General features: G+C 59.6%; 2 protein-coding genes across 5 annotated transcripts; one reads left to right on the top strand and one right to left on the bottom strand.

Annotated features, from left to right (window-relative positions):
* Positions 1-355: 355 nt before the first annotated feature.
* Positions 356-9309, top strand: SPRN (shadow of prion protein). Its single transcript, XM_050960371.1, has 2 exons — positions 356-416; positions 5133-9309. The coding sequence occupies exon 2, from the start codon at positions 5153-5155 to the stop codon at positions 5570-5572; it is 420 nt and encodes a 139-aa protein (XP_050816328.1). The 5' UTR covers positions 356-416; positions 5133-5152; the 3' UTR covers positions 5573-9309.
* A 1773-nt stretch (positions 9310-11082) lies between these two features.
* On the bottom strand, positions 11083-21381 carry MTG1 (mitochondrial ribosome associated GTPase 1). Of its 4 annotated transcripts, none has more exons than XM_050960281.1 (11): positions 21142-21381; positions 20497-20561; positions 20064-20168; positions 18275-18355; positions 17194-17250; positions 16396-16486; positions 15726-15787; positions 14839-14935; positions 14086-14167; positions 12534-12646; positions 11083-11896 (listed from the first exon to the last, which is right to left on the bottom strand). In XM_050960281.1, exons 2-11 carry the CDS (start codon positions 20548-20550, stop codon positions 11799-11801), a joined length of 840 nt encoding a protein of 279 aa, XP_050816238.1. In that variant the 5' UTR covers positions 20551-20561; positions 21142-21381; the 3' UTR covers positions 11083-11798. The 4 variants fall into 4 exon arrangements, with proteins under 4 accessions (XP_050816238.1, XP_050816235.1, XP_050816236.1 ...); XM_050960278.1 differs by lacking the exon at positions 21142-21381 and adding an exon at positions 21027-21135; XM_050960279.1 differs by lacking the exons at positions 17194-17250; positions 21142-21381 and adding an exon at positions 21027-21135.
* Between the last annotated feature and the right edge of the window lie 21 nt (positions 21382-21402).

The raw sequence follows: 21402 nt of genomic DNA, 5'->3' as shown, positions 1-21402 counted from the left end.
CACCTGTGCCACACCACGACTCCACACACGGAGCACCCGTGCCACACCGCAACCCCCCCTTTCCTCCCCCGCACACAGACCACACGTGCCACACCACAACCCCCACGCAGAGAACCCGGGTCACACCACACACACACACACACACACACACACACACACACACACACACACACAGCACCGTTGAACACCACAGCCCCCGCCCCTAGCCAACCACCCGGCTCTCCCTCCCCCCAGCTCCGCTCGTAGTGCTGGGCGGGGAGGAGTCCTGGGCGGAGCAGGAGAGGCCGGGGCTGCCAGCGCCGCCGCCTCTGCACCGGGGACCCAGGAGCTGAGCCCGGGACTGGGGGTCTCCATCGGCAGCGCGGAGCCGAGGTGGAGCTGGAGCCTCGTCCGCGGGGCTGGCCCCTCCCTGCCCGGTAGGCAGCGTGGGACAATAGCTGTGTCTGTCTTTGTGTGTGCGCGCTCGCGCGCAAAGAGGATGGCAGGTGTGTGTGTGTGTGTGTGTGTGTGTTTGTATGTTTGTGCGCAGAGGATGGTGTGTGTGTGTGTGAAGAGGATGGCAGGTGTGTGTGTGTGTGTGTGTGTGTTTGTATGTTTGTGCGCAGAGGATGGTGTGTGTGTGTGAAGAGGATGGCAGGGTGTGTGTGCGCGCGCAGAGGAAGGTGGAGGTGTGCAGAGGATAGCGGGGTGTGTGGTGGGGGTGTGCAGAGGATGGCGGATTCTGTGTGTGTGTGAAGAGGATGGCGGGGAGCGTGTGTGTGCAGATGGTGATTGTGTGTGTGTGTGTGCAGATGGTGTGTGTGTGTGAGAGAGAGGATAGCAGGGTGGTGTGTGTGTGTCCATGTGCAGAAGACGGTGATTGTGTGTGTGTGCGCGCAGAAGATGGTGGGGTGCATTTGCAGAGGATGGTGAGGTGTGTGTGCAGAAGATGGAGGAGTATGTGGAGTGTGTGTGTGTGGTGTTTAGAGAGGATGGTGGTGTGTGTGTGCAGAAGATGGAGGGGTGTGTGTGCAGAGGATGGCAGGGTGTGGAGGGGTGTTTGTGCAGAGGATGGTGGTGTGTGTGTGTGTGTGTGCACGCAGGATGGCGGAGTGTGTGTGCAGAGGATGGCGGGGTCCTTGTCACTCTTGGGCATGTGGTGGGGGAGTGGGGCTGGCCCTGCCGGGATGCTGGTGGCTGCAGGTGCGGCGGGGCCATGCCTAGTGCTGCCTGTGTCGGGGGAGTGGGCAGCGAGGCAGCCTGACTCCGCTTGGGTAGCTCCAGGGTGACCCAACCCACTGCGGGCAGCAGGGTGTCTTGGCCCATCCGCCCCACTCCACAAGTTCCCGCCCCTGTCTCCCAGCCCCTCCCTGCATCCATCCCCTCCTGCCTCACAACCCTGCCCCTGTCCCCTCCCTTCTCCCAGCCTCCTGCCCCACAACCCAGCTCCTCTCACTGTCCCTCAGCCCCCTCCCCACAAATCTGCCCTTGCTCCTAGCTCCTCATTCAACCACCTGCCCCCTCCCCACCCCTATTCCCAGCTCCCTGCCTGTGGTGGGGGCTATAAAGAGTGGCAGCTTGGCACGTTTGGAGGCAACTGGGTGAACTGTGGGGTCACCAGCAAGACACTGGCCTGTCCTGGGGAGAGGGGGTCAACCCGAGACATTACTGCACTCGCTGCTGATGGGATCCCCTTGGTGTAGGGGGCTCATGCATACCCGGTGGGGACAAGCATGGGCACACCAGCCCTGCATGGTTCGGGCTAGGATGCTGCTGTAACCATTTACTGGGTCTGACTTCTCATCAGGCCAAAACCAAACTAAGAGGAACAACCTGCCCCAGCCAGGTGCTGCTGGGTCCAGCATGGGGCATGCTGCAGGTGGACGTAGCAACAGTCCTGGGCACTGCAAGTACAGTCCCGCCGCAGCAGAGGACTCTGCCCCAGCCACAGAGCATACAGGGACACCCACAGCTTCCTGACCTGGGGGGACCAGCAGGGAAGGTGGCACCATAGTGCCAAGGCTAGCCTGGCACGTGCGGCAGGAACGGGACTGTCTGGCAGAGTCCTGGCCCCACGCGAGCAGTGCAGGCTGGCCTCTTGGAACCAGCAGGGACAAGGCAGGAGTCAAGGTGCTCAGGGCTAGAGAGCAGATTTCCCCCTCGGAGCAGCTGCACTGAGGCACCGGAGTCTCTGGCTGATGGGCTGGGAGTTTTGCAGCCCTTGGGGAGCCTGGGTGGGCATCCTGGCCTCTCACCTGCCTGGCCCAGGGGGGCCAGTGCCAAGGGAAGCCGAGGCCTTGGCTATGGGGAAGGGGTTTGCTGCTCTGCTGGAACTGAATCTACTTCTCGTCGCTTAGAAACGAGCGTGCTAATGCCTGTGCCGTGTGCAGCCTGGCTCTCAGTGGAGGGCACGGCTGGGATCAGCGTGGGCACAGCTCTGCTGCGTGGCACGGATACAGGGGCGGGGGGAGCAGCAGCTGCGGGGCATTGCTGACTCCCAGCCTGGTGGCGGGGGATGCTGCTAGGGTGACCAGATGTCCCGATTTTATAGGGACAGTCCTGATTTTTGGGTCTTTTTCTTATATAGGCTCCTATTACCCCCCACTCCGTGTCCTGATTTTTTACATTTGCTGTCTGGTCACCCTAGATGCTGCTATTCCATCCCTCACCCCCCAGAGGCAGGCACGAGCCTTCCCTTCTGCGCCCGACACCCCCTTCCCGTCAGGCAGCACTTACCCCTCGTCCTCAAGGGGCTTCCTCTTGGCACCCTGCTCCCCACTTTATTGCCAGTGATCTGCAGCCAGCTCCATGCTGCCTTTGCTAGGGGGCTCTGTGAAGGGCCCAGGTGAAGCTTGGCTCATGTGTCCGGGGCTACAGGCCTGGGCATCCATTCCCTGTCCTGCAGCGCCCAGCCCAGCTGTACCCAGGGGCTGCCATGGCGTCCAAGCCCTGCTGCCTCATATTCCTCAGCAGTGTGGCTCCCAGGGGCTTGGGGTGCCCAGAGCTGATGGTGTCCTCCTTTCATTCCTGGCCTTGTACAACCGCTGATTTGTGCCTGGAGTCCTGGGGGCCAACCTGCTGGCAGGGACAGCAGCTCTGAGTGCCCATGTGAAGGTCCAGGTGGGAGCATGGGTGGCCAGGACACAGAGTAGGGCCCTATACACTTGCTACCAGGAGTGTACCCATTAGTTTCTACAGAGGGAGCCTGGCAGAACTGGGCCGTAGGCCCTCGGGGCAGAAGGTGGCACCCACCTCTCTGGATCGACTCCTTTGGCCATGGAAGGTCTGACAAATCACTGCCGTCAGGGTTCCCTGCTGCCAGCCTGTGGATCGGGCACCATGTGCCCACTTCTGGCTTCCCAGCCAGGACCTGGCCCCTTCCGCACTGGATCCCAGTCAGGGCCTCGCCATGTCCGGCAATGCCAGCAGGGCGCGTAGCCCAGCCGCACATGGCAAACCTAAGCTCCCGCAAAACAAAAGGCCAGGGCAGGGCCCTGCTGCTACACCCCCAGCCCAACCCCTGTGGGTGCTGTGTTTGGAGGGGAACGTGTGAAATGGGCTCTATGGCACAGGGAGATGGACTGGCCGGGCAGAGTGAAACAGTGGGTGATGACTACTGTTATCTCTTGTCCTCCAAACCCCTGAAGCCCTCACCCCTGCATGTTCCCTGAGCCCCCCAACTCCATTCCAGCCCCACATCCCCCCCCATTCCCTGGCCCTCCAACCCCTCCATGTTCCCAGAGCCTCCCAACCCTAAACCCCCAAAAACCCACATTCCCCAGAGCCCTCAACCCCATTCCAGCCCTCTGAACCCCCACATTCCCTGAGCTCCCCAACTACACTCCCTCCCTCACCCACAAATTCCGACTCTCCAACCCCTCCACATTCCCCAGAGCCCCCCAACCCCACTCCAACCCCCTGAACCTCCACATTCCCTGACCCCCCAACCCCACTCCAGCCCCCTGCACCACACATTCCCTAAGCTCCTCAACTGCCTTCCAGCACCTGCACCCCCACATTCCCCAAAGCCCCCCAATCTCACTCCAGCCCCTGTACTCCCCACAACCTCCTGAGCCTGCCCACACACCCCTGGACCCCCTTGGTGGTGGAGGCAGTAGATCATAGCCAGAAGGCACAGCGGAGGAAGGGGTGAGATTTCTGAATCAGAGTTCAGTTCGGGGCTGACCCAGCTGGCTTTCAGGGACAGCCGTTCCTGTGCTTGCCCGGGATTCAGTCCCTGTGGACCCCACATGTCAGCCAGCCCCAGGCAGAGCCCAGTAGCCGATCCCTGCTGGGAGGGTAATGCTCAGGGCAGCAGGCCGGGCACAGCCAAACTGTTGCTAAGGCAGGGCCCTGGGTTACCCGCCCGGCCACTCCAAATTTGAGTGGCATTGAGACCTGGCGCACAGGGGCGCAGCTCCGCTCAGATTTGGCCTGGCCATGCCAGCGGAGGCGGGGCTCTGCCATTAGCACCCAGCAGGGCCAATGAGGGGCAGGGGGAAGCCGGTAAAAATTACCGGGGCCCGGCGGTCCGGAAGGGGGCCTGAAGCCCGGTTTCCCCGGCTTCCTTGGCCCTGTTTAGCCGGTCCGCCCTTGCTGGGGGGGCCCAAATTTTTTTTTCACGAGGGCCTGAACCCGCTCTCGGCGGCCCTGGCATCCAGCTCTGGTCAGGGGCCGAGGCAGGGGTGTGGGTCCTCTGCAGCCCAGCCTGAACGCCAGCACCGCGCCTGGCCCTCCCAGCCCTGGGGCACAGCACAGCTCGTGCAGGAGAAGCTCGTGCAGGCAGAATTCGGGGGCGGCATTTTGTGCACTCCCCACGGGGTGCACGGGAGTTTCCGGTTCCGCTCCCATTGTGCCGCCAAAGAAGGACCCTCCGCCAAAATGCCGCAGGCGACAGTGGCAGTCATTGAGCTGCTCAATTGCCTGCCACTGTTTTCCGTGGCACGTCGGCAGAAGGTCCTTCAACGGCGCGACGGGAGTGGAACCGGAAGCTCCCACGCACCCGTGGGGAGCGCACAAAATGCCGCCCCCCGAATCCTGGTGCCCTAGGCGACCGTCTAGGGTCGCCTAATGGAAGCACCGGCCCTGCGCTCTCGCCGACACCCCTTTCTGGAGCCTGGCGCTGACATGCCTCTTGGTCTCTCTTGTTCCAGGTGCGGGGGGTAGCGCTGGGATGAAGAGACGCACCGCCACCTGCTGGACACTCCTCTTGCTGGCTGCCTTCTTCTGCGACAGCATCACCTGCAAGGGTGGCCGGGGAGGAGCGAGGGGGGCGGCCCGTGGCCGGGGCATGGCCCGCAGCCGGGCCAAGGCTGCCCCTCGCTACGGCTCCTCAGGAGTGGGGCTGCGGGTGGCGGCAGCAGCAGCGGCGGGTGCGGCGGCAGGCGTGGCAGCGGGAGCAGCCCACAGGAGGATGAGGATCTCTGGGGAGCTTCATCCAGTTGACAGCTCTGAGTTCCAGGAAGGCAACAGGACGGGCAGCAGCGTGTACAGCTACCGCTCGTGGACCTCGGCTGCCCAGGCCCAGGACACGGCGCACCTTGCTATCTCCTTCTGCTTGGTGACTGGCTTCTTTCAGCTCCTTCCCCTGTAGGGGCCAGCGGCACCCAGCCCACCGTCCCTGCGTTGGAACCTGCAGAGCGGTACCTGCTAGGCCCGGGCAGCACCAGCCCCATCCAGCTGTGTCTGCCCCAGCCCCCTGCAGGACGAGCGGCTCTCCTGCCTGCTGCGGGGCAGGAGCAGCCTGCACTGCCCAGCGGGCTGGAGCTGGAGCAGCTGCCAACGAGGCATCTGGGGCAGTGCCCCTGAGCCTGATCCCACTGGGGCTTTGCCAACGCTGTGGTGAGGGCAGGTGGTCCAGCCCCTGAGGCCCCCAGCAGGGGGACCTGGAGCAGCTGCTATGGGTGGCGTGAGGTTGCCGGGCACTGCCATCACTGCAGCTTGTGACATCCCCACTCAAGCTGATTGACATGGACAATTCCCAAACCACCGGCCCTGCCAGCCTGTTCCACGAAGGGCAGAGCCTGGGCCCACAGAGTGGGGTGGGGTCAGGGCCTGCAGTCTGGGTATGACCTTGTGTGCCAGGCCCCTGCCTTGGGGCCCCACTCTCCTGCCGAGCTGGGGTAACATGGAAGAGAGGCCGGAGCGGCTCTGTGTGTCCCATGGGGGCTCTCGTGACGGCCGGCTGGGCTGAAGCTGCGTGGTGAGGGAAGCAGCTCCACCCCGATGTCAGTGCCAATGCGGAGCAGGATCTCCTGGGGGAGGGGGAAGAAGGGGTGTGGGGATCTGGGACTGTGAGCCAGCCTGTCCAAGCATGTTGAGGGCCAGAGCTGGGTGTGAAGCAGGAGTCAACCTCCTCCTGGCTTGAACCCCAGCCTCAGGCACTGACTCAGGCTGGTGAGGATGGTGCTGATTGATTCCACAGATGGAGGCAATGATTAGAGCCAGCCGCTCCCAAACCAGAGACGAGTCCCCTGGCTCCTTCACGCCCAAGGGCCTTCCTTGCCCAGTCACCACCTCCTCAGCACTCCCAGGACACCCCCCCGCCACCCCTTCCAGACTGCCAGACACTGGCTGAGGGGGTCTGAGCCCCGTCTGAGCCCCACTGATCTCAGCAACGCCCACCAGGATGGACTGGCTTCTGCGAACTCACTGCCCAAATGAGGCCCGTCGAGCCAGGCTGCTTGGGGAGAAGGCCTGAACAGCACTACCAGCCATGGCCCTGCCTTGGGAGCCGCTCAGCTGCAGGTTGCCCTGACTTACGCCCTGACTGAGCTGCGCAGCCATGCAGAGCTGTACTGTGTTCCTGGCCCAGCTGAGCCACGTCCCAGCAAATATTCCGGCTGCTTTGGCTTGGGCTGTGCAGCAGGTGCCCATTACGGTGCAGTGCCCCCATGGGGAAGGGTGGGCTCAGGTTTGCACATACAGCAGAAAGTTAATCTCTTGGTGTTGCATGAAGACCACGGTGCCTCAGCCCCAAATCCTCCGCACCTAATCACAGCACAGCACTGGCACGTCAGAGGCATTCCAGGAAAATGGATCCGTTGGCGTTCCAGCTGCTGATTGATCAGAAATTGGCCCCAGAACAAGTTCCCACTCTGAATGCCCTGATTTTGTGGGCCCCTCTAGCTTGAGAACAACACAGTGTAGGAAGTCCAGAAGGCGGGTGGCAGAGTGATAAGGCAGGGGGAGGGCGGCGGTCTTTGCGCTCAGCCTTTGTTAATTTACAAAAGGGGATTAGAGGGTTGGGTCACAATGGTTGATTTGTCTTGTCCAGGTTAGCCAGAGGGGCTGTGGTGTAGCATCCTGATTCGTGGGGGAGGCCATGGTGCAGGAGAGCTGGGAGGAGTGGGGACAAAGCTGGTGCACCACCTCATCCCCTGCAGAGGAGGCTGCCCATGGGGCTCTGGAGAAGTGAAGACCCTGTATCCTCTGGAGCAGGGCAGGAGGTTCAGGGGAATGCCCCCTGTTCAGGCTGGGGCAGTGCTGGACCCAGCCCTAGCTGAAGAAAATGCAAAGATTTAAAGCCAAACGTGGGCAATGCACAGGGATGCTGGCCTTCACCTGGCCCTCTGGGACACAGGGCAGACACCTGCTTCCTTTGCAGCCCCACACTCAGCAGGCCTCACGGTGTGCTACCAGGCTGCCAGGGCCCCCCACCCTGTAGCCTTGGGAAAGGTGCACTGAGCTGAGAGGCAGGAGCCCATGAGCTCAGTGGTCCTTTCTCCTGCCTGCGGTCATATTGCCATGCACTCCCCAGATCCTATCCCCCACCCCACCCCCACCTTGCACTCCAACCCCAGGAGGAAGTCAAGTATTAACCCTACCTCCTCTCACTATGGTAACTGATTGCACAGGGTCACTTCAGGCAAACTGGGACTAACACCCCAGCCTCTGGCATGACCGACCCAAACTCAGCCACACTGTCTGGCAGAGTGAATGTGCCAAATATAGGTGCTTTGGCTACCCTGTCCCTCACCATGAGACGACCCTCCCCTCCAAGGGCAAGGACAGGATCCAGGAATCCTGTGTCCCATATTCCCATGCTGTCTAGCAAATGGTCAAGCGTACATCCCTTCCCCCTCGAGTGGCCAGTCCCCATTGGAAAGCCAGTGGCACTGGGCCAGCAGAGTGTGTGCTAGGTCTCCAACAGGCCAGAGCTCAACCCTGCTGGCTGCTGCAGCAACAATGGTTCCCAGCCTGTTCTGTTCTGTAAATGGCAGAGCCCCATGCAACATGCTGCAGGCACCGCCAATGCAGTCATGTGTCCCATGGTGTCAGGTCAGAGGTGACGCTTGTGGGCCTCAGCCAGTGGCTGTGCTGCCTGCTGTGCCACTAGTAGGTTTGGGAAGCCGTTGCAGCTGGAAATTCCTCTGGTACCAGCCAGTGTGTTTGCCAGGGAGCTCTGGCCGCTGGCTGAGGGAGAAGAAACTGGGCTCACGTGACTGAGGAGCTGATGGGGAAACTGCCCCCAGTTCCACTGGGGGGCAAAGAGGGCAGGAAACAGATAGATCCACGTGGGGATCCAGACTGGTTGGAGGCCAGCTCGAATTACAGGCTTTGCTCTGGTTCCAGTTCCAGCTCGCAGCCTGGGAGCCTTTCCCAGCACAGCCAGGAGAGTTAATACAGTCTCACTGCTTCTAGCTTTTCCATAGGGGGTGGGGGGAAGAGTGCTCTCCCCACCATCTGGAAGGCTCCAGCCTGGAGGGGGGCAGATTCCCTGGCTCTGCACAGACCAGGGGAGAGGGCTCCATGTTTCCCACCCACCAGGCTCACCCTCAGCCATCCATCAAAGAGCTTGGCCTCCCCACACACCATGGGGTGTGCTGCCTGGCATTGGCACAGATGCACAAGCTCTGGCCCCTGAAGGGCACAGAGAGGGGCTGTTCATGGAATCACTGCACTTAGGGCACAGGGGTTCTGGGCTTTTTTTTTTTAAAAAATGCCCTCTACATTTTGGACCGAACTCCGCCTCACCCCCACTTAACCCTCCTGCAGCCAGAGGCAGGGTGCAGGAGGTAGATTGGCACTGAGCTGCTCCTCAGTGCCCAAGGACTGGTGGGGATCCCCCCATGCCCTGCATGGCAGGCTAGGCTTCAGGCACTGTGTCTAGACAGCCCCTGTGAGCGGCCAGCTTGCTGTATGTACATGTGAACAGTGTAGTTACACCTTCTCCCCATGCACAGCCCTGCCCCAGCCCCTTTGCCAGCCCTGATGCCAGCCCGCCCAGCAAGCAGGGGGCTGCACGTTCCTGCACTCACTTGTTTTTAACGTTCTTTGTTTATAATGGTTTTATACGTGTGTTCACGGTGACGTGGAAATAAAGTCTAGGAGGAGAGTCTGACTTACTGAGAGCTGGGGAGGGACATGCCAGAGTGGCACCTGCTCCTGGCATCAGAGGGAGGGCAGGGGCAGCTTGCAGACACCTTCTCTTCCAGCCCTGGGGCATAAGGGCTGCCCCCCCTGCACTTGGCATGGGACCTTTCCCTGAAGTGCTGCAGACTTCTCATCCCATCACCCTCCACCACTGCCATGGCTTTGCAGGGATGAGGCTTGGGGAGGCTGCTGGGCTTGTGCCTACACTCTGGGTGCAATCGCTGCATGCCCAGGGGCGGGATGGGGAGGCTGCTCAGCCAGACTGCGTTGCTGAAGCAGAGTGGGAGCTGTGAGGGCAGGGGGAAGCAGTCGATATTCCATGGAGCACACACTATCCCCCACCCCCAGGCATGGCTGCCTCAGCCAGTACCAAGGGAAGCTTGGATGGCTGCCTCCAGCCTATTGCTCTGTGTCCATGGGCAGGCCCCAGGTTCTCCCATTCCTGCTCACTGGTCATGTATGGCCTGCAGCACCCTCCCCCACGGCTCCCCCAGAGCTCTGAGAACAGGCAGCAGTTCAGCCCTGCATTCTCACTGGGAGGTCAGATCACAGAGGTTAAGGCCAGATAGGATCATTCAATCCGATCTCCTGCTGAGCACAGGCAGAGAGCCCACCCTGTGATTGCTGCCACCGGCCCCTATCCCATCTTGAGTTAAGACTCCATGTGACAGAGAATCCCCCAAGTGCCTGGTCAGCTATTCCGTGTGTTAAGCGGCCTCACTGTTAAAAGTGTGTACTTTACTTCCAGCCAGTTTGCCTAGTCGCTGCCTCTAGCCCCTGGAACTAGTGTAGCTGTTGGCTGGTGGATTTAGGAGCTCTCTCCTACTAGAGATCCCCACCTCTGGGAGTTTGACAGATGCTGTGATCAAGCAGGGTCTGGTCTGTGAGGAGGACTCCTGTGTGGTACTCTGCCCCAGCAGACTCAGCCCCATATGGAGGAGGCTCAGCTGGGCCCAGCTACTTCACTCCCTAAGGGGCCTAGTGGCAACTGCGCAGGAAAAGCAGCCAGCTCCTGTGGGGCAGCAGGAGTGGTGCTGCACTCACCTCTGTCCTTGCTCTACCCACCCAAGTGCAGGGGCAAATGTCACTACACTCAGATCACTGCCCACTACAGCAGGGCCCTCAGGGGCTCAGCAGGGAACTTGCTCTCTGCCAGAGCTAACAGCTGTCCTATGTCTGCAGGGAGGCATGAACCCTGCCCCTGTGGGATCCAGCCCTTACCTCAGAATCATGTTCAGTCTCCGCTTCCATCACTCCCACTGGGGCCTGCAAAGAGGACCATGAAAGTGTGACCTGAATGTGAGACAAAGTGACGCTGCCTGAGCCCATTGCTTGGGGGGGGGGAATACCGTGAGTGACTGACATGGTGATGCTGCATGCGTGTGCAGAGCCTGAGCGCCTCACTCTGAGGGGGAGCTGCCCTGAGTGTGATCGACATGGCGACGCTGCCTGCGTGTGCAGAGCCTGAGCGCCTTGCTCTGAGGGGGAGCTGCCCTGAGTGTGATCGACATGGCGACGCTGCCTGCGTGTGCAGAGCCTGAGCGCCTCGCTGTGAGAGAGGAGAGTTGCTGCTGCCCCTTGGGTTGAATCTGAAGCCTAAAGACATCACAACACTTAGCTCCCTCCACAGAACACTGCAGCACAAACATCCAGCTCACATGCTTGCCCCCAGTGCCAGCCCCCGAGAACACCAGCGACACAGTGCTGTGTTAATAAATACCAAGGTGGTGACAGGGTGGAACTGAATTTAATGACCATTAAATCCTAGCAGCACAGGGCTTGGATTTCACTACACATGCCCCTGTTTTTATTTTAAACAAAGCTGCCACCACACGCTGTATCTGCCCTCAGGATCCAGGCCCAGCACTGGGGCTTGCTGGCCACTACAGACCAGAGGGCTGACAGCTGTGGCAGTGACAGAGCGGACGAGGGTTTGCCCGCACACAGCTGCAGCCCTTTGGTCCATGCTGTGGGACAGCGGAAGCACGTCTTGTTGAAGGGGTCCCTTGCAGGGCTGCTCTGCTCTTCCAGGATAGACGGAGGCTGGCTCTGCCCACCGGGGCAATAGCCCAAAGGAGCATGAACCTACGCAGGGGAAAGGCAGGGCCCTGAACTGTCCCAAGCTCCCCCCGCCCCCGAGGATGGGGGAGTCCCTGGGCTAGGGTCTGACCACAGCATGTCACCCTTGGGGATGATGGGCAGACAGAGCCCACCGAAGTGATGACAGGGGCCCTGGCTGGGAAGCCAAACACAGACCCACATGAGGGCTGTTCTCCTGGTCACAACCATACTGACCCCAGAGCTGCATGTGCATGGGGCAGGAGGAGGGAAACAGCCTGGGTTCACCATATCCTGCTTTGCCCATGAGCCACCTCCATGCCATGATCAGCCTGGGCAAGAGGGTGGTAGCTGAGCTCTAGCCAGGCGTGGGGGCTGGGCAGGGCTCAGTCCAGCAGCACCTGGCCCAGCTCCCCCTTGCGGAAGGTGCGCAGGAGCTCATAGGCGGCTGCAGGGTAGTCGGGCGCAATCACGTTCACGTCCCCTGCAAGAGAAGGCAAAGGCTGTAGGTGAGGGGGGAGCTCATGGCCCAGCCCAGCACCTCTGGATGGACTCAGAGTCCATGGCTGCACAGACACAGCCCCAAATGCAGGCTGGGAGAGGGGGGAAGATGAGCTAGCCCTGGCTGGTCCCTGGGCGCTGCATGGCCCTGGTTCCATGCAAACCGACACAAGAGGCTCCCCCACAACACACCAGGGCTCAGAGATCCTCCCACTCACAGTCAACAGCCTCCATTGCCCCAGTGGGCAACACCAGCCAGCCCCCACTGCCCTTCCTGGTGCCAGCCCCATGCCCTGGCCATGCCTCTTCAGGTAATCACACTGAACAGAGGGTCTGCAGTCGGCAGTAGCTGGGGCACACCTACCCTGCATGCCTTTAGGCCAGGGTGCTCCCCCAGAACCTCCAGCAAGCAGTGGGTGGGGCATTCCCCTTCTCTCCCCCACCCAGCTCCCTCGTCCTCCCCTCCAGCCTTGGAATCTCCAGGTGGCACGGGCACAGCACTTACCCACCTCCCACAGGCTCTCCACCTGGCACGGGGGGGCACTCAACTGTTGAACCCCCACCCCAACTAGCTCTCACCCTTCCCCCCCATGGGGTCCCAGGCCCGCAGGGGCACTCACCTGTCCCTGTGAGCACCTTCACTTTGTGCGTCTTGCCCAGTTTCATTGCCACCCGCTTGAGCACGCTCTCGATGTCGTCGCTGGGCTCGCCCAGCCCGTAGCGCTCCACGTAGCTGTGCCAGGGCAGTGAAAGTGGGTTAGCACCACAGGGCAGGGGAAGAAGCACCAGCCAGGCCAGGGCACAGCACTTCAGTGCTCAGGGTGCTCTGGAGCATGCAGAGGGATGGCGTGGCTGCACAGCATGCAGTGCCTGCTCTGGGGTAGGGCCAGCACCCTCCATGCCCCTGCTGACCAGCCAGCCACACAGAAGACAGGTCCCAGGAACTTCGGGGCTCCTTTTGGCCCCACCAGTCACCCAAGCAGCTCTACTGCCACCTCCTGGGGACGGCAGGGATTTCTGCACATCCCTACCTGTGTGGTGTCCCCAGCTGTCACTCTACAAGGACTGCTGGCTACAGGGGCCTCAGGCAGCGAACACCTCGCTGCTCTGGCATGGGGCAGCAGGGCTGATACCTGCCCTTTCCAGGTGGGAGCCCTTTACTAGCAAAGAGACAGGTTTCAGAGGGCTAGCCGTGTTAGTCACTAGTTCTTTGTGCTGATACAGACTAACAAATTTATTTGGGCACAAACTTTCACACACAAACATCACAATACAAAGACTGTGTTAATTGTCCCTTCACATGAAGAGGCTACGAAGGAAACAAAAATAGCTAACATCTTGTTTGACTCTCCCAGGGCTGGAGCTACAAAACAGAAGCAGAGACCCCCAGCGTTATCCCTAACAGACATTCCATGCTGACAGATTGCTACAGCTCCATCCCCTTTAAAGACCATAGACACACATCATGTGCCTATACGCTTGCCTGCTTTAACCTTAAGAGCGCTCTCATTTCTTTTCCTAGTTAATACATCATTAGCTAGTTTACCATAGGCTTGGCTTCAAGTGTTGTCTTTGGTGTGAGATCTGAGGTACAAACAGGACTGGCAGCAACCCAAATCTTTTGTGATCTTTGGTGCAGAGCAACCAGCCCTCACTAAGTCCAGCTTGCCTGGGTGGCAAGACAGACCGGAGAGCCCAAGGGGACTGTCTGTGACTCCATGGTGAGACTGATCTAGTTATTCAGGGGCCCACTGTTACTGCAATCTAATTATAGACCATGCAACCAGTGTGGGGTGTCGCCCTGCTTTTCACAGTCTGCCCTCAGGTTGACCCTCAAAGTTATGCAGCGCGATACTCTGCATACGACATGCACTGGGCACCATTCCACCTCCAACAGTACCTTGTGGCAGCTCAGTGCTGGGGCACCGCCAGCTAGGCTCACATCAGGAGTGGACAGACCCTCTGCTCTGGCAGAGCGTTCCCGCTGCAGGAGCTTCCCTGCCAACGGTGTGCACAAGAGCAGACTCCAAGCAAGAGCTGAGGGGTGGCACTGAGGAGATATGGGCAGGAGCCAGCCCCCAAGACCAGGGAAGCCCCTGGGGTCTCAATGCATGAGCCCAGCCAGCCCCACCCCCCGACCTCACAGCAGCCAGATCCTCAGGAAGTGCTCACCTGAACTGTTGCTGTTTGTTCAGGGTGTACAGCAGGTAGTCGGCCATGACGCCCTCGCCCACCAGGTGGTCCCGGATGGCCCCTGTGAGACACAGAGCATAGCCTGAGTGCCAGCCATGCAGGGCAGAGGGCTCTGGGGCTGGCTTGGCCAGCCTGAGAATGTGTGCACAGGGCACCTCCAGGCACTGCTCCCCGGGGGCCACCCTGGGCACAGCCAGGCTCCAACCCAGTGCCAGGCACAATATGGAGGTGGCCACTGGCCTAGTACGGAGCAACCCGGGGGGGGAGGGGGGGGAGGGAAGATGGGCTGTTCCTACTGAGCTCTAGAGCCCGCAGTGCCACTCGCACCCTAGGGCAAGATCTCCAGCAGTTGATGTCCTGGATGGTCACCAGCTGCAGCTCACAGCCAGTGTGGCCAGGCACGGGAGAGGGGCAGGGCAGACAGCTGGGCTGGAGCACATGCGCTGAGTGACGATCCCACCCCAGATAGCTGGGAGCAGCAGCCTGGCCCGAGCTGAGCTCCTAAGAGTAGGGGGCCAGGCAGTGGCTCTGCCCCAAGCACCCAATAACAACATGTCTCAAGGTACAGCCCACACTGCCTCCACAAAGCCCTGCTGCCTGGGTGGAGTGTGCCCCCCAACCCCACACTGCACCCATGATCATGAGCTCCGGGGCTTCCGATCTCAGCCCCTGCAGAGCCAAGTGAGGACAGCCCCTGGCCAGAAGCAGCTGCAGCTCCAAAGCCCTTCTCACCACACACGGCCAGCTTCATGCCCGCTTCCACGCTCTCTATTCTTGGAGCCAGCACTCCAGGCGTGTCCAGCAGATACATAAGAGGCCTCTCGGAGACCTAGACTGGCAGAGGTAAGCTTGTTACGAGGCTGTGAGGGTCAGAGAGCAGAGCCCAAAGCAGCACCCTGAGCAGCGCTGGCACGAACTGGGGGGACGCAGGCACTTCAAAGCTGTTCCCCCCACCAGCCGACTTGGGAATGGCGGGTGACAACTCTGTGATCCACCAGCCCAGGGCAGAGACAAATGTGGAGCACGAACACCGACACTGGAAACGGCCCAGTACAACCAGGCACCCCAGCTCCATCCCAGAGGGTCCCTCGAGCAACCTGCCAGCAGCCCAAGGGCCATGGCAAAGCTCAAAGTGGGGCAGAGCCCAGCCCCTCCTACATGAGTCACCCACAAAGAACCACACTGGGCTGGTGCCATCCAGGGTCACTTCCTTTACAGGTGACCTTTACCAGCGGTAGTTTGCAGAGACTACAGATCCTGGCATGCACCTCACTGCAGTCCTGGGGACCTGGCGAAGCAGTCCCCTCAAGCCAGGCCTAGGGGCCCAGCTCACAGCCCCATATTCTATCCCTATAGAGCCATGGGGAGGCTTTGCCTGGAGCACACAACCAGGCAGCACCCTAGTGTTACTTTGGAAGCTACCAATGCTGTGTTGTCCCAGGGGTCTCTTAACCCGGCCAACTTCCCACCATTTCAACTGAACGGCTACTGGCCTCAAGCAGCCCCTCATGCTGTGCACACATTAGCTACACAATGAAAGCACACACACACGCTATGTCCATGGCCAGCACAGCATTCTGGCTGGCCGTGCTCAGGGGCACAGCTCCCGAGGACAGTACCTGGATTCTGGTAAGCACGGCCTTGGTGATCCCCGGCTCGCCACCCACACGGGATGCTTTCCCTTCAGGAAAAGGAGAGGCCCAGTCAGCTGGAGAAGGAAGGCTCACTCTGGCCTGGCCTGCTCCCAGGGCACTGACAGAGCTTTGCCACTGGCCTCACGGCGCAGGGGTGGGCCGTGCATATCCAAGAGATCTCCCAGTCATCCCTCTGATCGGTGTGCCTCATGGGACTGATGTCTCAGAGCTGAGACCCCGTTCAGCCAGTGCCTGTTCCCCAGAGAACCCCCCCGTTTCTCTCTCACTGCTCCTAAGCGAGTTCTGCCAACCCCTCTGCATCCCTTACCGAACATCACAGCAACAGCAAGCAGCTGCAGAGAGGGGAACAAGGGCCCAACTCCCCTGCTACCTCCGAGTCCTCCTAGCTAAACACTGGCTGAGCCCAGCCCTGCTCAGCTTGGGTCACCGAACAGCCAGGGAAAAGATGCATCCTGCAGCACCAATTCAGCAGCTGGGGGAGCCAGTTCCCTGCAGGAGAGAGTTGAACCACTAGGAGGTCTGATGAACCTGCCCCAAGGCCACCTCAAAGCCCCCAGCCCTCCAGGGATTTGTGACCCACAGGCAAGGGGTGCTCTCCCCCCGGGGCACAATGGGAAGGCACACCAGGAAGTACCCTTTTTGAGATGCAGCCTCCGCATGGAGTTGATAAGGGAGGATTTCCCCACGTTGGGCACTCCGATCACCATGATGCAGTACTCCACGTTCTGGAACAATAGGAAGGGAGATGGATGAGCCGCTTCCTCCCTCGGCAGCAATGCCAGGTAGCACCGCATCAGGCTCCCCATCCCACCCAGCCAGCCCCCAGATCCACCAGGAGGCACCCAGCCAGGCTCCTCGTCCCAGTCAGCTGCCCCCCCCCACACACACACACCAGGCAAGGCAGAGCTAATAAGAGTGTGGATGTGTCACGGTAGATTAATTTGGATCTGCATGGAAACAAGGAAGTCATAAGCCAGACTTGCTGGGGAATGGAGCCTGGCACAGTTCATTAAATTTCTGGCTTCAGCACTGTCAGAGAGAGACCAGCTGGAAGTCCAGGCCACCAGTGGAATGTTTCCATCTGAACAGAGAAGCTAGACTCTTCTCCCACTCAAACCATGGAAAACCAGATTCACTCCACTGGAGCCAGCTGCTCTGCACTGATGCTAGTGTAACCAGGAGCAAGACCCAGCCCCAGGAGCTGAGAGCATGCTGGGGGCCTTGCAGCCACCAGAGTGCTGTATCTCCCGCTGGTTCCAGTGGGGACGGAGGGCTCTCAGCACTCTGAGAACCAGGACCTCTTTGGGCACCATATACACACCGATCAGTGCATCCAGCTGGACAAGCCCTTTGCTCATGTGGGGAACCAGGCAGCAGTGTGGGAGTCTCACTCACACACTTGCCCCATTCTCACTCTGGCCCATTAGCTGACCTCAGCTCTCTGGTAGCGCTGGCTGCTGCTGACCAGATCCGTGATGAGAGGGATGACCTGCAGGGCAATACAAAGACAGATGCTAAGCAAAGCACTGGTGGCTTTGTCCCAAGTGGGTAGTACCCTGCCGTTAAGACTCCTTGGCCAGCACAGTGCTGCTACGAGCAGCCAGGCAGACCTCACTGGCGGGACAGGCACGGCTCCTGCTGCAACACACCAGCTAGTGGGAAAGCCAGGGACTTCTCTGCCACTAGCCTGTGCTTGAACAGTTTGCCAACTGCTTCCAAATGAAGGTGCTAACAGAGCCACGGTGGGGTGAGTCCTTCCCAGCCAGCTTTCACTTCCAGCTGTGTTCAGAGTACAACTAATGCACAGCTTTAATGCAGGCAAAGCAGGGGAGACTGGGAATGTTCACACTGGTAGTTTTGGTCCACATGAAAAGCAAGACTCTCCTCTGCAGGGTGGATGTCAGCTGATATCGATCTCATTCTGCATGCACAGATCTCCCACTGCAAGGCAGAATCTGGGAGCTGAGGACTCCCCTGAAGGTCTGAGAGAAGCGCTTGGCCACATTTGTGGCTGCATGAGCATTAGGGTTACTTTAACAATGTTTAAAATAATCAAACCTTGACTCCAATGTCCCTGGCACGAGTGCTCAGATCCTACTTCTGAGTGTACCACAACAGCCATGCCTGCCACTAGGGCACTGCTCACAAAGGCACTGTACAGATGCCAGCAGGCAGTGCTCCCATGTGGTCTCTCAGCAAACCTGGGAGAAAGTGCGCTCAATATACGAGTAAAGATATGCTCTTTCTAACTGCCAGCGCCACAAACTCCCCGGGGCTTAGAGGTTCAAGCTGGGCTCTTAGATCTGAAGTCAACAATCCCGAGGCGACATTAGCTAAAGTGGAATCCTGTAGTAAAAATGTACTGCAGTCACTAATGGGACCTGATCTCACCGAGGAGCCCAGGGCACTGAACAGCTGAGTGCAGCACGGCTTGCCCTCAGCTCCAAGCAGTCACATTGCGAAGCAGACACAAGCTGTAAGGAATTGCTGTTAGAAGAGACAGGGACTGTTACCTTCTTTACATTTTCATCTTTTACGCAGTTTGTGAAGAGGACGTTTCTGAGCCCTTCCTGCTCCAAGCGCTCCAGAATTTTCTAGCAAGAAATGAGAGATTTCCATGTCAGAGAATGCAGCAGCCCCTGGTGCCCCCTTGTCCAAACCATGGCAAGGTTGCTCAGGCTGGAGTTAACTGGGGTGAAGTGTGCTGTAGCCATCAGCTGAGTTACCCTTCACAGAGAAGGAACAATGCTAAAACACAAATATCTGTTCCACTCCTCACTACCTGTCTGGAAAGCCTGACTGCCAACCAGCTCAGAAAGGCAGAAAGGCTCCTGTGGGAGGCCCAGAGTCTAGCCCCCCCTGCCTGTGCCTTCCTTTCCCTATCTGTAGAACGAGGATGACAACACTCAGCCAACCTGCAAGAGCTCACAGGGATGTGGTGAGGATCAGGGAGTGTTACATAGCAATGCTACCTACAATGGAGACGGCAGGCTGAATCTAGGCTCGTTCAGCCAAGTAGTATATGACAACAATGACAACAGCAGCAGCAGCTCTGCTGCCTCCGCCACACAAGGACCGCAGCCCTGTGGTGCCTCCATCCTGACCCAGAGGACAGCTCTCTGGACTGAGCCTGACTGCTGGACTGTCAACAAGAAGACAGTGTGTGAAGGGATGGTTCAAACACAGAGCTAGTGGCAGATCGAGCCACCAGCAAGGGTGCCCTGCACAGGTCACCAAACAGCCAGGTATCACCAGTGGGGATTACTGCCACCTGGGTGAAGGAGCTGTCCAGGGGGAGCCTTTTGCTGGGGGTCCCTAGCTGGACGGTCTCAAAAAGAGCTGCAGCTGGCTTGGACTCTGTAAAGACATAGCCTATTTGACAGTCAGGGGTGCTGGATCTCCTTAGTGCCATCTTGATGGACTGCTGGCGGCATCCTGCATCTGCAGCCTAGTGCTGGAGATAGAGGACTAAAGGAAGAGGGAACAAGGGATGTTGATGAATTGAAGGCCTCACTTAAATACCTCCCCGTTTCAAACATTTCAACTATTTTTCTTTTCTTCTGGATCTTTAACAAAAGACTGTTTCATGGTGTGTTTGCCATATCACTAAGCAGGCTAAGGCCTTTGTATACCAAACTCTAAACCATGTTAAACAAGGTTCAATGTTGGGACAGTGACTAGGTTCTGTTAACACATTTGGCCCACAGATTCCATCTGCATTAATACAACGGATCCACTAGAGGATCTGTGGACTCGAGGGCTGATGCCAGGGCCTCCCCCACCAGGGGCCAGACCTGACCACACTCTCAATGGAAACTCCAATTCTCTGGCGATAACAGGAAATACGACTGCACAAGGCTCCTTGTAACTGATAGGCATTGCCTATGGTCACTCCAGAAAACTTGCTGCCCTGCTTGGAGGTACCATGTGGTTAGTACCATCAGGGCAGATCTATACTTAAAACACTTCAGCGAAGACGCTACTACGCAAACAGGAGAGCTTCTCCCATCAGTGTTAACTAATCCACCGCTGTGAGGCACACTGGCTATAAAAACGGGAAAAGCCTTCCTGCTGCCACAGCGCTGCGTACACAGGGGATTAGGTTGGTATGACTGTGTTGCTCAGGGGTGTGGATTTTTCATGTCCCATAGTCACACAGTTATACCACTGTAAGTTTATAATGTAGACCTGGCCTCAGGCCCAACATTTACTCTAGATTACATGGAGAAGCTGCATCAGCAAATTAAACAGGAAAATGGTTGGGAAGACTGGGAAGAGAAATACTTTAAACTGGGTTCTTACTGCTTTGTGAGTCAGATCAGCCAGGTCCATTTTGTTCAGTACAAGCAGGTGAGGTCTGATTCCCAGGGCCTCCTGGAAGGCCGGGTTCCGGCCTGAGAATGGAATGTGCTACCGTTAAGGAAGCCAAAGAACTGAGATACCCGCAGTGACAGGGAAGGGTCCAGCCTGCAGAACTCTGCTCCATCGGAGACAAACTCTCACCTCCCACAAGGCAGGTTCCCACAGCCCTGTCAGCACACTGCACCACAGCCAGACCCCAGCCAAGGAGGGAAGCAGTAGGGCCCAGAGGGCCATGCACAGCCCTGTGGGCTCCACGTACTAGCTTTGGAAGGACGCAGGAGCCCAGGGGCTACACATGGTGCTGTGCAAGGGGGCAGGGCTCCGCTGGGCTGCTCTGGCCGTGGTGCCACCGGCTCCGGCCACCGAAGGATATTCGGGCATCGTGCACCTCGATGAGGCAGTCCACCTTCCGCAGCGACTCCTTCATCTGCCGCAGGCCTGCCAAAGTGGAGCCAGGTCAGCTGTGCCCACCAAGCCTGGCGGCCAGGGGAAAGGACTGGCTCAGCCCCGCCCGCAGCTCGGACCAGGCCCTGGGCAGTGATGCCCCCAGGCCAGGCCCGAGCCTGCCTGGCCATAAGGAGCCTGCAGGAGCCGGGACGTCCAGCGGGCCCCAAATATTGCGGGAGTCGGGACTGACAGGGCAGCAAACCCAGCCCCGGGGAACATCCCCCAGTGCCCGGAGAGCGCCGCACACAGGCCGCTCGCAGCGGGTCTCTCCCGCGCTGGGGCTGGGACGGGCTCCCGCGTACTCTGCGGAGGGGGACGCGGCCGGCCCCGGGCACTGGGAGAACACGCGAATCCCCGGCCCCGTGGCACAACCCGGCCGATTAAATTATCCCCCTGGCAAATCTCTGAGCCGGCCCGGAGTCACCCTCGGGCAAAGCGCCGGGGCCCAGGCTCCACCTTTGGCCATGTGCCCGGGGAACCAGGCGGCCACCTCCCGGCCGCCGAAATCGAAGCGCTGCCGCCAGGCCCGCAGCGCGCCCGCCGCCAGCCGCATCGCGCCGCCGGAACCAACCACCCGCCAAGGAAGCGAGCCGGAGCGCGCACTCCGCAACACCCCCCGCCCGGCCAGCTTCCGGTTCCGGCCGCTCACAGGCCCCGCCCCCAGACCACTCGGCTGGGCCGCGACTAACGGGAGGAGTCAAAACGTCACAACCAGAGCAGCGTCCCAACCACCATTCTACCGGGGGGGAGGGGGGTCCCTCATCGCCTGGCAACAAGGCGTCGTAGTCACATCTTGAGCCGCGGCGGCCCGCGACGAGGTGTGACTCCATTG

The sequence above is a fragment of the Gopherus flavomarginatus genome, chromosome 6 (genome assembly GCF_025201925.1).
Source record: "Gopherus flavomarginatus isolate rGopFla2 chromosome 6, rGopFla2.mat.asm, whole genome shotgun sequence".
Lineage (NCBI taxonomy): Eukaryota > Metazoa > Chordata > Testudines > Testudinidae > Gopherus > Gopherus flavomarginatus.
Note: the sequence above shows the minus strand (reverse complement) of the source record. Positions and strands in the feature narration are given on the sequence as shown.